Source organism: Athene noctua, chromosome 1 (assembly GCF_965140245.1).
Source record: "Athene noctua chromosome 1, bAthNoc1.hap1.1, whole genome shotgun sequence".
In the NCBI taxonomy this organism is placed as follows: domain Eukaryota; kingdom Metazoa; phylum Chordata; class Aves; order Strigiformes; family Strigidae; genus Athene; species Athene noctua.
This window is the reverse complement of record NC_134037.1, coordinates 121,499,879-121,522,063: the sequence shown is the minus strand read 5'-3', so window position 1 is coordinate 121,522,063 and position 22,185 is coordinate 121,499,879. Positions and strand designations below refer to the sequence as shown.

Genomic DNA, 22,185 nt, shown 5'->3' with positions numbered 1-22,185 from the left:
AGGGACAAGCACACAGGAACAAGGGTAAGGGTACGTACCCACACACACGCACACCCACCAATAAACAGGTGAAATAGAAGCTAGCTCAAAGAAAATTTCCCTCTCGAGCTTAGAGCAAATACTCACAATGCCTTGGCATTCCTCAATGGGCGATAACTGAGACTCGAGTGGGGGGACTTCGCCCTGGCCTTCCGTCTGGAGCAGACGACACCTTAAGGGTTTTGGTACCTGAGAGGCATTCCAGCTCAGGGGAGATGCTGGTCACAGGCCTGCTGCGATCCAGGAGAGCTCAAAGGGCCTCTCTGGTGGTCGCAGTTTATAGGATCCAAGAGAATTGGCTTTTGTGAAATACTATCTGGTGCCTTCCGGCAGTTGCACAAGAATTTGAATAACATGCAACCCTGTTATTGTTCCATCTGACCACATCCCAGGCACAGGTGTGTCAGGCCATCAGGAGATGATGGGCCATTATAACCTTTTCCAAGCAATTAGGAGGGGCAGGAGCCAGGCTCCTCAAGGTTATTCAGTCCTTATCTCCATAGATTGGTGTATGGCTTGGGGGAATGTGGATGGAATCACACCTGGCACCAAGCAGCCCAACAAGGAGGGCAGGGAGGGGTAAGACTTGCACCACCACAGTGACCTACTCTTGAGAAGTAGCAAATAAGGAAAATTGCTGTAGCTGTTTCATTTCTGGATGTTTTGAGTGGTGCTATGGGCAGGTCTGTCTCCCTGCTCACTCAGTGTTGGAGGAACAATGGAAGCCCATAGCTGCTGCTAAACTCCTTCTGACTAGGAGCAAACTTTTGCTTCTCTTCCCAGATGCTACTGCTGAGTCCACATAAGTGTCAATAAATAAAGGCCAGACATACACTCTGGTTTTAAGGAACGGTTTGATCAAAGCCCAGATTCCAATGGAGAAACATGGGAGTAATGTAAAGGAGCCTCATAAATGAGCAACATGTAACAAAATCCAGAGGTGGTAAGTCCTACTGTTTACTGAGGGGGTGAAAAAAAAGAGTGTAAATGTTTTAACAATAACGCTTTTCTACTTTTGGTGTGGCTTGGAAAATTTTTTATCATGATACTTCCAAATTAAGGTAGTCTCCAGCCAAACTAGAACTAATCTGTGTATCAGACCGGAAAGCAGCTCAGATCTGTGCAGCGATGTCTTCTTTTTTCTGGTCAATTTACCAGGCTAACTAAGGAAGTTGACTGTCCTAATTACTGTTACTTGAGAGTGCAATCTTTCCATTCAAGGACAGGGCTGTTGTACAGAGGGACCTGGACAAGCCAAAGGAATGGGGCTGACTGGAATCTCATTGAAGTCATGGAAGAACACATAGTTTTGTGTCCAGGCATGAGCTCAACAATGCACTGGGATAGAGAGGCTGCGTGGCTGGGGCAAAAAGTCCCTTGGGGCCTGAGTGGGCACCTGCTTAAACATGATCCCGCACCTTGAATACGGGGCGCCCTAACACAAGAAAGACTCATAAACCTTGATCGAGTGCACCGAAACTGCAGCGATGGTGGTGCCGGAGCCCTTGCCCGGTGGCTCTGCTGTCGAGCGGGAGCTGGGGCTTGAGCCGAGGGGGCTGTTCCCGGTGAGGGCAGAAGAGCCGCCGGCCGCGGCACCGCCCTCCAGCCCTTTCCCCTCAGGAGGCGGCGGCCGACTCCCGCCCAAACCGCCCCGCGCGCAACGGCCGCGCCGCGCGCTGCCCGCCCGCCCCGCGCAGGCCCCGCCCCCGCGGCGACCGCTCGCACTCCCACTTCCTGGGGCGGGCGGGTTGAACATGGCGGCGGGCGGCTGGGGCGGGCGGCGGCTCTGGTGCGTCGCGGCCGCTCTGTTGCTCGTCGCGGCCCTGCTGCTTCCCGCCGCCTCCTCCTCCTCCCCCCGGGCAGGCAGCCCCGGCGAGCCGCGGAGCCTTGTGCAAGTGCTGGGCGGCTCCAACTGGAGCCTAGTGTTGCAGGGCCAGTGGATGTTGGAGTTGTGAGTAACGGCCGCTGTGTGTCCCCCGCCTCAGGGGGAATGGGGGGGAGGGGGCCCGGCGTCTCCCGCCTCGGCGCTTGCCCCGGGGAGCGGGCACGGCCCGTAACGCCTGTCCCGGTGCGGGGAGAGGGGGGCCGGGCGGTGCCGGCCTTCCCGACCTGTGGAGGGAAGATCGGGAGCTCTCCCCCCACTACCCGCCCGGGGAGGGGGGGGGGCGGCCACAGAGGGACGCTTAATGCCGCTGATCCCCTTTAACACCGAGTGTTGTCGGCCCTGAGCCTGCAGGCACACGCTCGCCTTCTATTGCGATCTGCTAAAAGTAGCTTTCCTTCAGGTTCTCGTCCTGCGGGGGCACGGAGCCTCACGAGTGCCCTAAGGTTAAAGTAGGCGCGTTTCAGCGGTGACCCTCACGATAACGGCCAGCTGGGGAGTAGTGTCAGGCACTGCGCCTTTCTCTGCTTACCCGACTGGGGCTTTCCTTGGATTCTGTACGAGCTAGGAAGGCTGAATTTGGTGGGTAATATTCTAGCAGGAGTAGTTTTCCAAAGTGGTAGGTGTTACGTAACACCTCGGTACGCCCTCTCTTGCACCCGCCTTGCTCTAGAGATCGTGGTGTTATAGGGAGATGCATCAGATTTCATGAACTTTGCAGTGCTGCTGCTGCTTTATCCTGGTGACGGCTGAAGAGCGGCTTGCCTATTGCTGGCTGGGGTTTTAAGTGCTTCTCCTTAACTGTAGTGGTGTCAGGGCTTTGCTTGTGACATGATGCTGTTCCTGAAACGCACGTGACGGTTTGTTCTTGGAGTCTTGCTCATCTGCTTGTATTTAGAAGGGGGAAAAGGAACTTGAGAGGTTTTTTTAAGACAGCACTTAACAAAAAATGCAGTTTAAGTAGGCTGTATGCTCAAGTGGTATCTGTGTGCTGTGCTGCTATGAAGTAGGATTTTATTGCAACATCTGTGCGACTCCTCTGTGAAAGTGCTTGAGTTTGAATAGTTTGAAAGAGCCTGGGTAGCCTCTGAAATGGACTAGGTTGCCCATCAACACCTGAACTCGTGCTCTCTCATGAATACTTACCCAGTTGTTTTAAGTTTTGTTTTAGTATTGAATTTATTGAAGTTACCTCCAGTCTCTTATTAGGGGGAGGGACTATCCTAGGGCTTTACTGCTCTGGATCCTCCTGGACACATGGTTTTAATCAGTGAATAGATGGGAACAATCCTGAAATAGTTGATTGAGAGAGACACAGGGATGTGTCGCCTGTTGGGGCTAAGGACTGAGGTTGGATTTTTGAGTCTCCTTTTTTCTCTTGTCATTTATTGTGTTCTGAAAGGTGTGGGAAGGGATGATCTTGAGGTGGGAGAAAACAAATTTATTTTTTTAAATTGAATTTTTTCCACTTTGGACATCCTAGTCCTATGTGGACTCTATTGTATGAAAGAATGTTTCGTATGTGAGTTCATATCTCAAGGAGGAAAAAGTTACTTAGGGTTGCCTCAAAGTTCTTATTTCTAAGAGAAAATATTTAAATACTTAGTGGTGTATGAATCTGAGGAAGAAAGAGGAACTGACTGAAATCGGAAGTGGTTGGAATAGCAATTAGTTAAAACTTGTTATGAGTCTTTACTCCATTTAAAACGTTGCACTCTGGTTTGGAGTCACAGATAGCTGCCAGTAGCAATGGTGGCAGTTAGCTTTAGAGCTAGCTGAATATGCTGTGTTGCTGGAATTAGACTTACTTTTATTTTATATACAGTGTTTGATGTGTGAAAGATCCTTGTTTCTCCACGCTATTTCCTGTGGTACATTCCTAGTGCTTTCTGCTTATCTCCTGAGAAGGAACCTTTGTCTTTACCGAGGGTGCTAACTCAGTGCTGCTGTTCCTGAGTTAGTGAGAGTTTGAGGTTCCCAGTTGTGTCTAAACAGGAGTTTGAGATCTAGTATTGATTTTTTTATGATTCTTGCAGCTGTTTTCATGGTGATGGATTTTGGCTTCTACTGATTTTTATCTGGTTTAGAATGGGTGATCCGGACAGGAGCCCTGCATGTCAGTTCATTGATTCCTTCCATGCTGTTGGCAAGAATGCAGTATGGTTCATCAAAACCTTATTTGCTTGAAGAACCTTCTGTTTGTTTATAATACCTTTATTTTCCAAGCAATACCTTTTTTGCAAATATGGTTATAGGATCTCTGTGAAAAAAATATTCTTGTCACCTGCTCTAGATTACTGACTTGAAGACTCTACCCTGATAGGAATGTGTACTACTACTTCTGCTTAATGTCAGGTTTTTCTATTTGTGAGAGTAGTGTAGGTGAGTTACTGTATGTTACCACCTTTTTGTTGTTCTCAGGTGCACAAATAAAGAAACTAAAGTCAGACATTACTTGTGTGCAGGATTTATAGTGGAACAGGATTTCTTCCTTCATCCTTCCTAGCTGAAGTGTGTGTAATTGGTTGACTAAATATTTGGTTATTCATAGCTGGCAAAATTGCAGGCGCTGGAAACACTGCTGCATTTCATTGATAAAAATGTTCTGGATAACTTTGTGTCTCTGAAAGACATTGCAACACTTTTTGCCTACTGTTACTATCTCAGCGCACAGATCCCGGCTGAAGTGCTGCAAATGTGATGCTGGAAGGAGCTTTCTAAAAAGTTTTCCTTATTGACTTATTTCTAGTCTGTGGCTGCAAGATAATGATTCCTTAATATGAAGAGTTGTCTTTTTGTCTTTACTTTTAACATTGTGTCTGTTAGGAATGTATAAAGTTAATTTCTGGTCTGTTTAAGAGTGCATTTTGCATTTGTAAACATAACTTGTTCCAAGCTTGATTGATCTTAATTTAGCAGCCTCTTCTTATTGAGCTAGATTAAACCAAATACAAAACCCCACCAACAATAAACTTGTTGTCTTTATGACTCTGGTTACAAATGACAGTATTTCGTATGCTCCTATTGCATCTGCAGTCCTTTAGGTACTTGCCTGTTGGGAAAATCTCTAGTTTAGTTCCCACACAGATTGTTAAATGGTTTGGTTCCCATTTGTTTTGGCACAGACTTGGTGCTGTGTGTACTGGATAAAGAATGTCTTGATTTTCCCCTGGCTAGAATTAAAATAGAAAATTAAGAGAACAGTGTAAGTAACTAGTCATGTTTTCAAGACTAGCTTCTCATACCTATAGTATAGGCCCATACTTTAATTTCTCATTGTTGTTTATCATTAAACATTGTCCTGCTATCTAGTAGACTGGATTATCACAAGGGTTCAGCTGCTCCACTAGCACTTTGGTCTGTAGTTTCAAGAGATTGGCCTAAAAATCTAGCAGAATGTTTTAGTATTTACATGGTTTAATGGTTTTAAACAGTTGACATGAAACAATGTTTCAATAAATTCCTGAATAATTCCATAAATTATTTAACAATTACTGTAATTTAGATTGAGAGTTCAATAAGATTGCAAAGTTTCTGTCACTTGTAGGAGGATAGGCTGTTAATTTTTCTTGATTTATTAGTATCCAGGCTATTCTTTGTCCTATTCTTCAAAAAACCCACAAAAAGCAGGGGGAAATGAAAATCAAGTTACCAAAACTCTGGTTTAGTTCTGAAGCTTCTGCAGCACTCCTGACTGAGTTCAGAGGAAGTGACCAAACTATCTATGGACTATTATTTAATAACTGAACGTATGTCGTATTTCTGTGCTGAGCATTGGCTGAACAGAAGCTGAGAAAGTGTGAAACAATATCCATGGTAGCAGATGTTTTACTCTTATAGAAGGGGACAGAACCATGTAGAATGATGGAACTTAATCTGCTGAAGTTCTAGAAGATTTCACATAATTTTGGAATGACTGATTTGCATTCTATTTTAAAAATAATTTCTCAATCTTTAAAAATAAAAGCGTGTGAATGGAAAGTTGTTGGGGTCTTTTTTTTTTTTTTTAATTGCAGATGGTATTCATTCTTTTCCTGTTTTTGAAACTAGGAAGCAGAATAATTACGGTATACCCTGCTTTGCTTCTTGTCTTGTTCTTGGAAGTTTAAAATGTATTTCATTACTGAGCTGTAGAACAAGTGGAAAGTAGCACTTGAAATGTTATCTCAGAGAGTACAATTTCTTTGGCTTGTAGTGCATCACACCACAATGGTATGCAGTTACTTTTCCCCATTATTCAGGTATTATTGGAAAAAGAGGTGGATGTCAGGTTACTGAAGTGTAAATACAGCCGTATGGGAATTTGTAAGGTTGAGCTTGCACCCTGAAACAAATTCCCCAAAGCAGTGTCTCGGTGTATTATCACTTCAGTGGGCCCATCTGTGATCTGAGGTGTTTGAGTGAAGCTTGGCAGGAGAATCCAGGGAAGAAACCTCCTTTGTTTGCTCTGAGGTAGCTGGTGCTTCAGCAATTTGAAAAAAAAAAAACAAAAAAACAAAACAAACCAACAAAAAAACAACAAACAAACCACAAAACCCCCCAAAAAACCCAAACCAAAAAACCCCCAATTTGTTAAACTTTTGTGGAGCAACAGTTTTTGTGTTGGGAAGTCTTCCCTGTCTGTTTTGGAGGGGGCTTAGCACCCTGCTTCCAGGGCATGTACTATTGTGATAGAGGTCTTGATAGATTACAGGGACTAACTTCTTTATCTTTAGCTACCACCTGCTCACTTGAAAAGTGGAGGGAAACCATGTAGTTGTTCTTCTGAAGCTTATCTTTTGTTGAAATTACAAAGTTGCATATCCTTCCTCAAGACCTATTTGTATTTAGGAACGAGCATGAATCAACTGATAGGCTTAAGGTAACAACCAAAGACATCAAGCACTGTCTTTTTTGTACATTCATGAAGTCTGTAGCAATAAGGCAAAACTACTTAATAAAAGTAATAATTATTTCATTCCAGTATTGTTTTTACTATTCTATTAGGTACTGTCTCAGCATTTGCACCTCTAATAGTACTCTCAATCTGAAATCCAGCAAATAGCTTGGTTTACTATAAGCAGGGCCTTTTATAAAAAGTTGTGTGTCTTGAATTGAGGAAAAACTAGCCTAAATGGGGAAACTTTCATCTTGCTTATTTAGCTGTTTTCTCTTCAGGAAATCGTCTCACACCTGTATCCTCGATTCTTGCAACTTTGTGAAATTGCTATCAGAGCAAGGTGTAGAATGCTATTCCAGGTTACATTTGTTCAACGCTGATAGTTACTGATAATGGTAGTGAAAAAACAGATAAAAGGAGGCAGTTACATTCATTTGAAAATGAATTAATTCCCTAGCCAAGCAGTTACAAGAGGAGAGATTAGTGCCTTGGAGTTGGAAACTGTGTATCAGTAAATCTTAGTAAAGTCATTCTGTGTTTACTGATCAACTCTGTAGTGATATGACTGAATGGCATGGTTGCTCAAACTGGTTTTAATTTGGGTTTTTTTGTTGTTTTTCTTTGTGTATGGCAGTCATCAGTGAAGTTGTTGATATTTGAAAGGCAAAGCTTGATATTTTATTTTTTTGGATCAGAGATAGACACAGACTTTGCTTTTGACTTTTTAAGACCTTAAAATTTTGCTTTTGGATTGCTTTCTTGGTGCCCTCTGAAAAAGCTTCAGGTACTGTAATGGATTGGAGTGGGAACTGGAAAATGTCTGGCCACTTTGAAATAATGATTTTAATCCACTGAAGTAAATTGTTCTCGCAATGGCCCTGACCAGGAGATAGATGTTAGTTGTCTTATTTATGGAGGGTCAGCAGTGCATGATGATGTTTCATTTGTGAAACTTTGTGCTATGTAAGAGGTCTGGCAATGCAATAGATGAGGTGTATTTTGAGAGATGTGCATAACCTGCTTGTGGTGAATAACTTGGCAATGTGTAATTTATAGGTATGTGGTGTTTCAATCTGATCCTTAAATGTCAGACATCAGTAACTTGCTTTTTTATGTGTAATGGGGCACTGAAAATTTTCTTTCCCTAACCAACTGCCCAGGTCTTGGTTTAAATCTCAGTGGACATAGATTTATTTATTATTTATTTTTTTTTAATTGGAAAGACCAGAGTCCTGTTTCTTGGCACCCTTGTAGGGCATAAGGCAACACGTTAACAGCTAAGGTGGGCCCTGTGCAGGGGAGAAGCTAGAGGAGTAACAGCCCAAAATTTGGTGGTGTTGATGACGATTATTTCCTGGTCTGTCTGTGGAGTATGGCAGAAGAAATTCGGCTACGTCTACTTTTTAAGTGATGAGGTCTTGGATATTGTGACTTGATGAAAAGTAATGAAAACTGTGTTCACTGCACACATATGGATCAGCTTTCCTGCTCTGACAGATTTATTTTTTTTTTCTGGAGAATGTAAGAATGGTAGCTGTACTGTGACTCCTGTAGAAAAACAAATCAGCCGCAGTTCTAAAGGAGTCATTAGAAGCCTGCCCTTGAAATAAAGCACCTCCTTAAGCTTCAGTTCTTCAGGGTGCAAAAAGTTTTTTGAAACTTTTCGTAAAGGTGACCTAAGTATCTTACTCTTCTGTGTCTTACTGAAAGTGTAAGGGGAAGGTATTTTAAGACTGAGAGGGAGGCACAATAAGGCTTTGGCAACAGAATGTTTTTTGATTTCCGGGAGGCACTCCTGAATTCCTTAGTGCTTCAAATGCTTCATAACAAGCAGACATTCAAGCTTCAGAAAAGTGAGGATGTTGAAGTAAACAGCAGTGATAACTCTTGCAAAACTGTCTATTACAAGTTCTTACTTGTATATGTGAGGACAGGGTGTTTCCTGGCTGGCAAAAACTAAATGTGTAATTTCAGGAATGTAAAGCAAATATTTTAAGCCTGATTTAAAATATTTTAATAAGCAAATATTGTAAATCTGTGTCATTGTTCAGCTTGAGTGTCTGCACCTTGTAATATCATATGTGACTGTTGCCATCCCACATCCAATATTGGTAATAAAAAATTGGAAGCCAACAACTAAGGCTTTTTGTTAACTTCATTGTTATGTTCTGTCACTGCAACACTGTGATATGAATGTATTTTAATGCTGCTTTAGGCTAAAGAAAATGTTTATAATCATATGATTATCCATGTGTGCTGAATATTCCACTTAATTTTGTTTAGAAGAAAGGCTCATGAATGCAAAATGTAAACTTAAATGTTGATGTTGGCCAAATTTTGATTTCAAGATCAGATAGTACCTTAAACAGGCCAAGGGGTATATTAATCTTCAAAATCTCATGGCGTGAGTTTGACACATCTAGAGAGGCTGGATTTAGAAAACCTTCTGACGTCTTTAATTTTAGAGCAACATCAGCAACATTATCTGGTGGATGAGTGCAGTTTCTTACATACCAGTCAAACTACTGTAATAAAATAATACTCAAGTACAGTATCTGTCAAACTATTATTAAAAGCTCTCTGTAGGCCAGCATGATGGGAAACAACTCTGCATGCGAGACTTGTTTCCAGCACCTTTTTAAAAGATACGAAGGGGCTGATTCTTTGCATGGTAAAATTTATGTATTGTTTTCAATACTTTCATATGAAGTGATGTTAATCCAAAAAACCACAGTAATGGCGTTCATACTTAAAATAATAAATTTCTAGTATGGTAAAATAACAACACATATTTTAAAATTGTATCCTTTTAACTTCCAGTGACAAGATTTCCTTTTTTAAATACTTGGGTTTCAAAGCTATCATAAAGCACTCAGAGTAAATTTGATTCTGCTGCTTCTGTAAGAAATTATCTGGTTTAGATTCAATCTTACTTACATGAAACATCTGCCGGTAGCTGGGGAGATCTTTGTCCTCAGCCACTAAGAAAGTAAGCATTCCTGATCAGCAGACAGCTAGAGAGTAGGGAGTGCCACTTTTAGGCCGGATAGTAGTTCTGGCAGACAAACTGAAGGAGTAAGGGAGTTCCTTGTAGAGGTTCCCAATTAGAATGTAGTGTTTATGTGGCCTGTTAAAGATATTGGCCTTTGCCCATGAAGAAATCTGTTGTTAACAATGGATGAGGAGCACGGTAGCATGTATGGAGTACTGTGAGAAGTGGCGTGTCTCTACACCCACTACTTCTGCTACCAGCAACATGCATATATACATTTCCACCTCCAAATCCCCCCCCAATAAATTAGGTTAAACCATGTCAAGGTCTCTTGATTTGTAAAAGTTTGTTCATGGGCAAGTGTCATGGCTCAGTTACACTCTGTACCTTGCTGTTCTGTGGTATATGACAGACCACTGCAACCTGCAAAAGTTTGACACAGACCTTGTCAACCAAGTTAGGGTAAAATGTATAAAGATGGCAAGTAGGATTTTATCAGACTTTAAGTGTTACATGATATTATTCTTTCATATTAGCTGTTTGCTCTCCATGTTAATACTATCAATGGCAATGACAAAATTGATTATTCCGATTGGTAGTATAGAAAACTCAGCTCTTGAACCATGCTTTCTTATTTTTCTCAAATTAATTCTCAGAAAATACAAGACTTGAGAAGAACAAGCAGTATAAGCAGTAGGAATTTGATGTGCACTCTTTTTAAATCTCTGAAGAGAATGCTCACAAAAAGGTCATGCTTTGATGTATTGAGCAGTGAGTGGGCTAAGGCAAATGTAATTTCTGGAAGTTCTGAGGTGTGGAAAATCAATACAAAATGTTACATTTAAGTATACAGCTTCAGAGGACAGCCTGACTTCAGTAATTCAGATAACTTCCATGGAAATGGATTTATTTCATATGTAATCATGAGTGGTGAGGGGTTGGGATATGAATTTCTCAAATCTGTGGAGATTTGTTTTGTTTTAATAACATGAGGAAGAATGTAGGGATTGATACAAAACTACTTCATTATTTTATTCAGTAGACTTGATTAAGAAAAACTGCAGAAGTTTTTTCCTGTGTTATTGATGTGTTTGTATTTTTTCTGTACAGTAAATCAGTTGGAATGTCTATAAATGTAAGAATATTAAAATATTTAACCTGTTTTCCCCCTTTAGCTATGCTCCTTGGTGTCCAGCTTGTCAACAGATTGAACTGACATGGGAGAGCTTTGCAAAGGAAAGTGAACATCTGGATATCACTGTAGGAAAGGTGGATGTCACTCAAGAACCAGGTATAGTATGAAATAGACTGTTTTAGTAAAAGGATTTATTCAGTCTAAGCACCACTTAGTGTCTGGGAGTGTGTGTTTTTCTACTAGAGTACCTGGGATACCAGCCAACTCAGAAAACAGGTTTCTAAATCAAAATAACGTTATCCACATTTTATTTCTCCTTATCGTTCATATCTGTGAGCCTAAGTTTGTAAACTCAATTTGAAGGATTAAAGAACTGGGGGAGTGATCTGGCTTAACACTGTATTAAAAGGGGCTTATTCTCTATTTTAAATCTACTTCACTGAAAGCTGTTGCCTGTCTAATTCCTCTCTCCTCCAAACTCTCTGCAGAAGAATCCAGTTCTGTAGCCTCCAGTTACTGAGAGTTTTAGGGTGTGGTAGCACTACCACAATGTGAGACGGCTTTAATAAGTTCTTAACTGTTTCCATGATGATGCTGGGTTCTTGACTTGTTTAACTGTGTTAGTGCTTTGAAGTATAGATGTTATTGTTTTCTGTTGGTGATGTGCATATGCAAATCTGTTTACAAAAAGAGCTTCCTAACTATCCGTAGAAGCATGAATACAATCTTATTTATTCCTTTAGTGACTCACTTCAAAGTTCTAAACGTGCGTTTGTGTAAGCAGTACCAATATTGTTTAAACCTCTGCATCTCCTGGGAATGCTTCATGCTTGTTTTGGCTCTGAGGGGATGAAAGATTTGATCAGCGGTATCAAAAGACTGAGTTGGGAAGAGATGTTAATAGAATAAAAAGGCTAAGCTTTACTGATCTTTTTTTTTTTTTCCTTATAAAGCCTATGGAAAATGTGTTTGGCATGTTTTCAATTAACGAAACAGACAAGTTAACTGTATTAAATTAACAGCAGGGAAATTAAACTCTGGTCTCAGATACAGTGATGTAAGTTCACAAGAAAATGCTAGCTGTTCTAGACCTTGTGTAGGTTAATGTTTTCTTAAAAGTTTCAGGTATACAAAAAAATGCCGAAAAGCTGCTGATGTGGGGCATTCCTTTAGTGCCTATACTAATCATTAACAGTTTATTAAACAGATTAATTTGAATATTAAAACTTTTTTCATAGGTGTGAACCTAAAGCTAACTTCTTCACACTAACAAAGTAATGGTTACTCTGGAGTTAAGGCTGCAAATGAGGAACCATTATAATCCTATCCTGTTATTTTCTCCTGATTAGGTGGGGATTCTTTTGGTATAAATTTATCTGACTGCTGAGTGATGCCAGATTCTTAAGACCTTCGATGTGACTTTTAACCAGAAGTTCCTTAAATATTTGAATTTCTAATGGCGGGAGTCTTGACCTCTGAGGATGTTTGACTTAGCAAGTCAAAGGACTGACCCAGCATGTTGAATTTGTACCAAAGCATGAGTAATAAACTTAAAATATCCAGTTCAGCACAAAGCATGGAAACTATAGCCACTTCTAAAACTAATGAATAGTCAACTGGAAAACAAAGATTTATTACATATTTGACCTTTGATGCTGATGTGATTTTGAAGGTATATGAGCTCCTTTGGAATCTTTCCAAAGTTATTGAGGTATTTTTACTATAGGCTTATGCTTTAGCCTTTCGGTTGGTGTGATTAAGCGCTCTATCTCCTGTTCTTGCTTGCACAATGGTATCTTAATTAGCTTTGGTTATGTAACCCCTTCATCAAATTGGAAGTAGTCAAAAGGTGTTAAATGAGGGGAAAACCACTAAATGAGTGCAGAATTGTGTAAAATTACACTTCCAAAACCTGCAGGAGAAAGTAGCTGTTCATGTTGCTTAATTACAGCACATTCCCAAAGAATAAATCCACCGGAGCTGTAATGGATTTACAGCATATTTCAGTCACTTGATGTATTAGTCTTAAAGTGTTTATTCTTTCCTTATCCTTTGTATTGAAAAGTTCAGTATTTCAGGTAATGGGGGTGCTTCTGGATCTCAAAGTTCTATATATTTGTGGTGTCTTGAAGCTCCCAATCACAACATTTACCTGTGACATTATAAGACTTCCTGGGTCTTCTGTAATCTTCTTTAAGCAGTAATTTGATGAAAGCAGATGTATTTTTAGATTGCATGTTCTCTGTGTATTTGGGGTGTGTGTGCAAATACTGAAGTTTTTTCCTGTTGTTGATTAGTTGTTGACTTCATAATGGATGTATGTCAGGTTTTGATTTCCAAAGACAGATGCTTAACTGTGTTTCAAGTTAAAAACTTGAACTGGCTAGCAGTTTATTAAACAGGCACCAAAACAATTTCGTGTCTGTTCTTAGTTTTTTGTAGCTGGCTCACATCTGGTTTTACTGTTCAAAGGAGGTGCCTTAGATAAGCAATGAACCTTCAGCTAGAGCTTTAGGGATGCTAAGATGCATTTTGGCAACAGATTTTATATTTTATAGATTTCATTGTTCATTCTGAGACTGTTGGTACTTGTTCTAGTATAGGCTACTGGTAAGAGAGACTTCGACTAGCTGTTTTGTTTTCTGTTTGCTTGACTAGTATTTGTAAGAATTTCAGAGAGTCTTTCAGTGTTCCCATGACTTTCTCTGCTCTTAAGCTGCTTATGTTCTTTATGGCTCTCCACCTAGTTTTTCTTGTGAAGCTGTGCTTTCTGCTTGATTAATTCTACTGTTACACTTGTGTGTTTGTTTACTTTATATCTCCCTGTGCTGGCACAGCTTTTAGCTGTTCTATAAAGTTCACCACCACCCTGTCTCTCATAGCAATGAAGGCAGAAAGCTGAAAAGTTGAAATCAAGAAGACTTCCTTTTTGGAACTGTAAAGATGTTTGCACTTGATTTGATAGAAACATCTTAAAAAAAAACCCAAACCCTCAACAAAAAAACCACACAATGCTTTTTTGCCTATCCCATAGGGAAATTCACACAAGGAAAAGCGTTACTACTGAAACTTTCAGAAATAGCTGGCTTAGTTCAGTCTGACACATCTCTGTCTCCAGAGGCAGAAACTATCTTGCTATAGTACTTTTCCATGGCTAGCTTCCTGATGCAGAAAGTTGTTTACTTTATTGAAGGCTGAATAAAGCCTTTGGTTCCCCAAAATATTATCACAGAACTTCATAAAAGGAAATATTGAATAACTGGTTTGTACTCTTTGCATTGGTACTTCATATGAATGGCAGTTGCTACTAGAGGAATGTAACCGTTACTAATGGAGTTAGACTGCCTATCTAGGGGTTGATAATCTCTGAAGTCTGTTGTATCTTTTTCCAAAATGGACTGCGTTAGTAGCAGTCTTTTTTCATTTCTGCAGTCTTTTAAGTTGGACGTGTTGAATAGTAAATGATATTACCAAGCACTAATGTAAGGTCTTCCTGTCACTTGCAGGTTTTATGATTATCAGGAGGTGTTAGTGTCAAGTAGCCCTGACTTTCCTCAGCTTTGGGAGCAGTGGAGAAAGAGTGGTGTCTTCACCTGACAGCTTAGCTAGTTGAGTTGTACAGAGAGCCTGCTTATGAGATGTTTGGGAGTTTTTTGCTTCAGCACCAACTCTTTTGCGATGAAGCCATGCTCTGGGAGATCTTCGTTGGTGTACTTAGCACAGCAGTGAAGCTGGAAGCACTTGCACATATTACTCTGTAGCACTATGAAGTGCAAGGCTGGAGAACTTCAAACCCCTTTTCCCTCACAAGCTGCTTGTTGATGACTTGGATAATTTCTCTGTCCTTTAAATTGCATTGTTGTCACTGTCTAGGGTGATACTTGTAAGAAGATTATTATGTATTTGCCTGTCAGTGAAACGCTCACTTTGTGTGGGGAACAATTCCTGTCAGCTTCTTGAAGGCCTACTTCAACCTTTCTTTGTCCTTTCTGTGGTCTTACGTCTGATGCTCAAAATGCTGACATGACTTACCCTTCTGGATGGTGTAAAAAGTTATTCTCATGGCTTAAATTTGCAATATTTTATGAAACAGAGTGCTGAGACATCTCAAGCTTTATTATCAATCTGTTTGCATACCATTTGTATTTAACTAGAGAGGAATGATGTATAGGAAGGAAGGATAAGAACTTAGAAATATCTGAAACATTGTCTTGCTACAGTCATGTTTGAGAGAGGTTGAGCTTTCCTACAGGACATAAGAACAGACTGATTGTGCAGTGTACATGGATTATTTGGAAGAAGCAAACAAGCAAATACAGAGGTTAATTTAGTTAATGACTTGAAGTACCTGAGATCTGAAATGTGCAGCTCTAAACCATTTAAAATTAGATAGAGGATGAATTAAAATCAGGGGCCAGAGTTTGCAAGCCATTGTTGTCATTGCTATCATTAGTGGCCCAGCTTCCTAGATGAAAGGTTGTCTGCATGCACAGACACAAGCACACAGCCTCCTAGAATGTGGGTGCACTCGTGTGGCTTTTCTGTCTCTTAGTTGGAGGTGCACACTGCCAGTCTGGTCAAAAACTTCAGCAGTGTGCAAATATTGATCAGGGAAATTCATGTAGAAAAACTACCTCGTAGTAAGCATTCTTCAAGGTAAGCATTTTTCCCTGGTTTGTCAGCAGTTATTTAGTATGTTACTGTTTGTAGCATTTCTGAAGACAAACTATAAAGCTGTATTTACAAAACAGTGGTAAAAGCTCTGCAGTCTGCTGCTTTCTAGTCTACAAATACAGATCTGTCGATATTTATAGGTAAGTCAGAATGCTGACAAATTTCAGTTTAGCTTAATTATTTGATGTGGTTTTTTTTCTCCCCTTTCCAGGCTTGAGTGGTCGTTTCTTTGTCACAACACTTCCCACAATTTACCAGTAAGTGCATCATCCTAGAAACAGTTGTCTGTTTTGGTATATATTCTTTTTTTTCCTGTCCAGTTTGAACAGTGGCATGGAAGATGTAATGAACACCTGGCTTATTTCACTTTTGTCAATATGTAAAACATTTCTCTGGAGCTCAGTGCACTAAAGGAACATAAAGGATGTATTTTTAACTTGTGGTGGAAGGCTCTCCTCCAAACAGTTTTGTACCTAGATAAAAGCGATGCTTTTTCAGTCTGGAAACAACATTTAATAGTGCTTGTAAAAAATGATGTGAGAATTGGTATTGGCTTCTAGAAACCTGACCATATGTGAGCAGAAATACTTGACCTTACGTGTCACTAAAATTTCTCATTTGAATCACTGACTGCGTAGGTTGCAGATAAACCAGTACAGAAATTTTCCCTTCTTTGTTGTACTGCTTCTCTTACTCGCTAGAATCCTTTGTCTGTTGACTCAGTATCAATATGTAGCTGTTTACTCCCACCTGTCACTTGTTTTAAACTGTAACTCTGAAATGCAGGTAAAAACGAAGGAATACTGACTTTTGATTTCAGTTCAGGTTATTGTTTAGAGCTTTGATTGCACTGATATAGTACTCATCTGAGGCTTTTCTTTAGTTTAAGTGACTTTACTAATTTCCCCCATTAAAAACAGATCAGGAAAGACATTTTTTCTATCTCTTCTCCAATAAAACGATGTCATCTTTTAAATACTGAACCCTATATTAAGTCATGGTATTGTGAGTTGATCATATATACACACCCACGCATACATAGATGCGCACTTTTAACTCTGTGTCTAAAAATGGTTTGGTGGTTAACCTCATGTGCTTTGTATTTGCTGTAATGCAAGTGAATATTTAAGAAAATTAGCAGTTTTAATAAATGGCAAAAGCTCATGCTGTTTAAACTGAGACCTTCCATCGTGGATTACAGTTTCAAAACATATTGAAAATGATTAGGCGTTCAACTTTCTGAGCAAGTCAAATCTATTATGTATATGGGCTTTTTGTTTTGTTTGTTTTTTTTTTTTTTTTACCACAGGTATGGTTTAAGGGGTGTTAATGCATATTTCTGTTTTTTAGTGCAAATGATGGAGTATTTCGCAGATACCGAGGCTCACGGACATTGGAAGATCTTCAAGGTTATGTTTTGGAGAGAAAATGGGAAGCTGTGGAGCCTGTAGCAGGATGGAAGTCTCCATCTTCTATAATGTAACACTTTGTTTTCATTAACAGGAAACATGTTTTATAGCTCATTATTCATTAGGGGTGCTGTGTTGACAGCTTAGAGACAAAAGGCCTTTATTCCCTAGATATGTAGGTTTTGCAGAAGCAATCTTATTGACAACCTGCTTTTCAGTTTCTCACCTTTTAAAAGCAGTTTATTTTCTGCACTTGATTTTGTTCGTGCTTACTTGGGCTTGTTTATATAATCTTTGAAAATGTATAAAGAAAAATGTACAGCCACTGAGCATTATATAAGTGTCAGTGTCAATATCTGCTGAGTGCTGGAATCAAATGCGTGTTTCTACAGATTATTGCTTCATGACTTCTGGCCAGTTGGGGCAAGGCAGCCTTTAGCTTTAAGGATTTCTTGTTTATTTGTTTACAAGGAAGTCCTGCATCCTCCTTTGGAATAAGGAAGTGATGTAGTGCTTACACAGTGTATCAGAGATAGTATTCAGAGAACTGAATTTGCTTTGAAATAGTGTAGAGTGCTTGCATGATACAAAAGATGAACCAAAGATGTGAGTGACCTGCATTTCATTGTGGCTAAAGTTATTAGGTGTAAGTTCATGTCAGAGATCTAGCGGATGTCCTTACGTTTCATCTGAGAATGAGGAAGAGCTATATGATATTTGATAAGGTGGAGAGGAGCTACAGGACTGGAATTGGTATTTCTTGATTATGCTCACATGTCATCTTTCAAGGTACTGTTTCAGTGCTTTGCAATCAGCTGGCTTTAAATGAACATCATACAGAGAACTTGTATTTATCAGATAATTACTAGGGACTGAATGGTATTGAAAGTCTATAGATAGAAACTGTTTCTGGGCAGTATGTTGTGTATTTCAACTCCTGTCTGTCTTAGAACCTGTTCCTTCCTTTTCTTTGTTTTCTAGGATGCATGGTATGGCAGGGCTATTTCACCTCTCTGGATGGATTAGGGTAAGTAACTACATGGTAGTGTTTTCCATACCCTTTTTTATGCTTAGAATAATAATCTGTTTAGAAGTCAAAACCTAACTGAATAGTTCTATTATCCTTTTACAAGAGTTAAATTTTCCTTACATTTACTGTACACTGGGTGTAGTCTTTGCACTATAAATTTTGTAGACTGTGCCAAAAATGGCAGTTTGTAAAGATTATCATCAGTGCTGAAAAAACTTACTGTTCTTATCATCTTGGTATAGTTAAAATGTTCTGTCAAAGTGTGCTAACACAATAAAGTAGATTTTTAAAGAGCTGCTGTAAAAAATAGTTGTAAACATAATTTAGTATCTACCAGGTTCTCTCACTTAATACAATTCCTAAAGATTATATCCAGGTTCATTTTCAGCATTGTAAATCATGCTGTTCTACAGTTCATTGGCATCTGCTGTACTGTACAGGAGAAGAGAGGGTAATGGTTTTATTTTTTAGGAAGAATTTCTGCATCTGGATTTCAAACTGCCAACACTTTTTATAGGAGTGTTGACATATACAACAAATTTGGACAGTACAGTAATTATCAGAAGTAAAGGAGAAGTGCTTCATGTACTCTGCAATATGCTCTGAACTTCAAAATCTTTCAAGGCACTTTCATTTGGGAGCTATCAAAGTTTTTTCTGTAGCATAAAAATGCTGAAAATTTTCAGACCTGGTTAGGAAACATGCTTCCTTAAAATCCTCAAGTTTAGCCAAGATTGAGAGACTGTGTTTGATTGTAGCAAAAGGTCTTAATGTTGTAACTTGCTACAAAAAATATAGTAGGGAGTTTGAAGACAGTTTGTATCACTTCCAGTAAGCCTCTAACTAACCCAGAATCAAACTAAACTTTGAGTTATTAGGTTTCCTGTGCAAGCTATCTTTGATTCATTCTTTCACTGAGTACTGTTAAGTTTTTCTAGCCTTCTGGTGTTTCTCTTCCATGGTTGCTGTGTAATGATGTTGCCTCTGTCTAGTTTCCTTCCTGAAAGATTAAATGTTCTGGGAAGGAACCTTCTCTAATTTGCTTTCCGCTTTGGAGAATATTTCAGCTGTACATTTCCTCACGCTTCTTGTTGTGCCGTCCTTGCATATGCTTTAATAAATGTTGGAAGCTGTTCTAACATTTTTAAAAAAACCACAACCCTGGAATTTCAATATTTAAACTTTTGTAAATGTTGATTGTGGTTTGTTTTCTAATGGATACACTTTTGGAAGAGCTCTAATGTCATAAATTACTTCCTACCAGACTATCTGACTTGATGTGATGCTTGGTTCAGTGAAGTGAATTTGTAGGTTTGAATAACAGGCTGCTGTTTCAAAGAAATCTTAATATTGTATTTAGATTATTCTCTTTACATTTGTAAGTGAAATAACTTATTCAGTATCTGCTTAGAATGTGTGGCTCCTTTTGAGAGCTAAAGATCTTGCATAAGACCTAAATGGCTCAATTTTAGTTAATTGCCAAATTTAAGTATGTATTTGGATCTTGTGCAACTTTAAATGTCTACCATTCTGCTTCCCAGATGTAACTATGGGGATAAAGCTCTGCGTGAAGTTGCATTTTTTTTCTCTTGGTGGTGTGCCTGTGAGGTGGATGTAAAAGGACACTTACTTTTAACCCAACTTGGTTACTTTTTTGGTTCTGAAATGTTTAAGTTCTAAGTTATTGTAAATGATCAGCTTTATAGACTTCTGTTGGTGCTGTGACTGTCACTATCAGGAATGCTGGCTTTGTAGTCTCCTTCCTGTGACAGAGTTTATAAGAACGAATGTACAGGTTCATGCTGTGGGTTCGTCTACAGTCTGTCTCTCACAGTTGCCACCTTCTTACAGAGCAGAAGGATCAAGAACGTTGTGCTGAGGCTTCCTCATACATTTATCTGCAGTAAGATTACATATAGCATCTCTAATGCCAAGTATCTTAAGAAGAAGGAACTGTGCATACTTTGCTTAAAAAGCCTTTTAATGTGAACAACTCGGTAAAGAAAAACAAGGTTTAATGGTATCAAAACAATTCTAGTATGACATTATAGGATGAGTAGGGCTTGAGGGGGAAGGCTTTAGTATAAGTACTGTTAAATGAAAGGTCTTAATTAGCTATTAATTTATTGGTTGGTTAATAATGGTGAGGGCGGTATAAATTATATGTGGTGTTATGTATGAAGTTATTAAGTATCATCTTCTAATTTCCAGCAAATTCATAGCTACCTCACTGGCACTCTTGGAATTCATGTTTGGATTTCTTATGCAATCTTCATTTTAGCTACCTTGCTGATTGGCCTGTTCCTGGGTTTGGTAAGAAAGCACATTACTTTCTTTTTCTTAGTTACCTAGGACTTTTGCTTTGCATTAACTTGTGAAAAACAGAATAAATTTCACTGGTAAAGATATACTGAAGCACCTTATTTGAATGATGTATCTCCTTTCCCTGGTATCCAGTGATAGGAGGCATGGGAGTGGTTCAGTGCTGCACCAGGGGAGGTTTACACTGGACATTAGGAAGGATTTCTTACTGAGAGGGCGGCCAAACACTGGAACAGGCTTTTTACAGAGCTGGTCACTGCCCTGTGCCTGTCAGTGTTTAAGAGGACAGTGCCCTTAACATGCTTTAACTTGGTCCGCCCTGAACTGGTCAGGCAGTTGGACTAGATGATCGTTACAGATCCCTTACAACCGAAGCAGTCTATTCTGTTCTATTCTATTAAAATCCTTAAGTATTCAGTACTGCAGATCCACTCTCTAGGTTGTTACCTGCTTTTGGTAAAGGTTAGTACTGGTTCACTCAAGTTAAAATTTTTATGAAACATGCTTCAATTTAGATTTTTTTTTTTAGTCCATCCACTAAAAAAGCTATTTTTATATTGGCCTTTTGTATCTAAGACTTTCCTATTTAAGAATTGAATGCGTGTGGTCAGAATTGTATAAAGACACCAGCTTTCTAAAAACACAGACTTTGTAGAGATTTTTATTAGCTGGAGTGGGATTGTATTTGTGGGAGTTAGCAACATAAGTATGCTGCTGCACTGTTGCTCAAAATGAAAGGATGAAAGTTTTTAAAAGCTTTGATGATTTGGGGGTTTACTGTATTACAGAGCATAGCTTTGTGGTTACAGCTTGATTTTAATAAAATCTGATCTCACTTCTTTTTCCCCTGTGATCTTTTGATTTGAGTCCTCATTAGTAAGTGGGGAAAAAAAAAAAATCTGACCTCCCTTGTTAATAACCAGAACTGGTGTGTTCATATATCAATCTCCAAAGCATCAGGAAGGTTATTCACACAAACCTCTTAGCTGTGTATGTCAAGCACCATATCCTGAGCTTTATGTTGCTTCATCAGTGGAAACAGTTCAAAGTTGCTTTACCTGTGGAGCTGGGATTATTTTCTCTCAGAATATTTGAATGACGTGGCTCTATGACCTCTTCAATATCAATATTAGATGAGAGACTGAGCTGGAAAAGGACATAAAGATGGGAATAGAAGTTCTTTCAGACTGGTTGCTTGGTCCACAAGCATACTCTGCAACTGCAAAGACAGTTTAAAACAGTTATGCTGATAACTGGTTGTGCTAGTTTGAAAACAAACTAGTGGGAGACACCAAGTCAGAATAACAATTTAATAAGGAAAAAAAAAAATTATAAAGGCAGATAACATTGGGTTAAACTGACAGAGTCAGGATACAACCTGACACCCTGTTAATCAGGGTGGTGGTAGCAGTCTGGTAGAATGGTGGCTGCAGTCCCCCCGATGCAGTGATCCCGTAGAAAAAAAAATCTGCTCTTCCTCAGAAAAGTCCAGTGGTGGCTAAGTAGCTCCTGTCCTCTGGAAATCCAGTGGAACAGAGAGATCTCTGGTATTCAGAATCTCAGGTTCTATCCAGGATGGAATGCTGGTTTTCTCCCTCTGGGTGGAGCATTTCACAATGGGGTAATGAGTCATGCTGCATGGCATTGATGGGCCATTAGCAGAAAGATAGTCTGGAGGGGGGGGAGGCAGGAAAGCACTGCCCCACCTGATTTCAACAGCTCATGAGAATGGTAATAGAATACACTGCAACCCAGGACATAATCCACCCCTTATTATCATCTCCATCATCCCAAATCAATACCTTCCTTAAACTCTACACACG

At 39.5% G+C, this 22,185-nt stretch overlaps 1 protein-coding gene across 2 annotated transcripts in view; it reads left to right on the top strand.

Annotated features, from left to right (window-relative positions):
- Positions 1 to 1,766: 1,766 nt before the first annotated feature.
- The window catches only part of TMX4 (thioredoxin related transmembrane protein 4), a 32,478-nt gene continuing 12,059 nt past the window's right edge, over positions 1,767 to 22,185 (top strand). The window contains exons 1-6 of one of the 2 annotated variants that reach the window (XM_074912214.1): positions 1,767 to 1,990; positions 10,968 to 11,083; positions 15,813 to 15,858; positions 16,952 to 17,080; positions 17,992 to 18,037; positions 20,252 to 20,353. In XM_074912214.1, coding sequence (XP_074768315.1) covers positions 1,794 to 1,990; positions 10,968 to 11,083; positions 15,813 to 15,858; positions 16,952 to 17,080; positions 17,992 to 18,037; positions 20,252 to 20,353 — 636 coding nt within the window. In that variant the 5' untranslated portion in view covers positions 1,767 to 1,793. The remainder of the gene's footprint in view (positions 1,991 to 10,967; positions 11,084 to 15,812; positions 15,859 to 16,951; positions 17,081 to 17,991; positions 18,038 to 20,251; positions 20,354 to 22,185) is intronic. The other variant, XM_074912123.1, reaches the window with a different exon arrangement.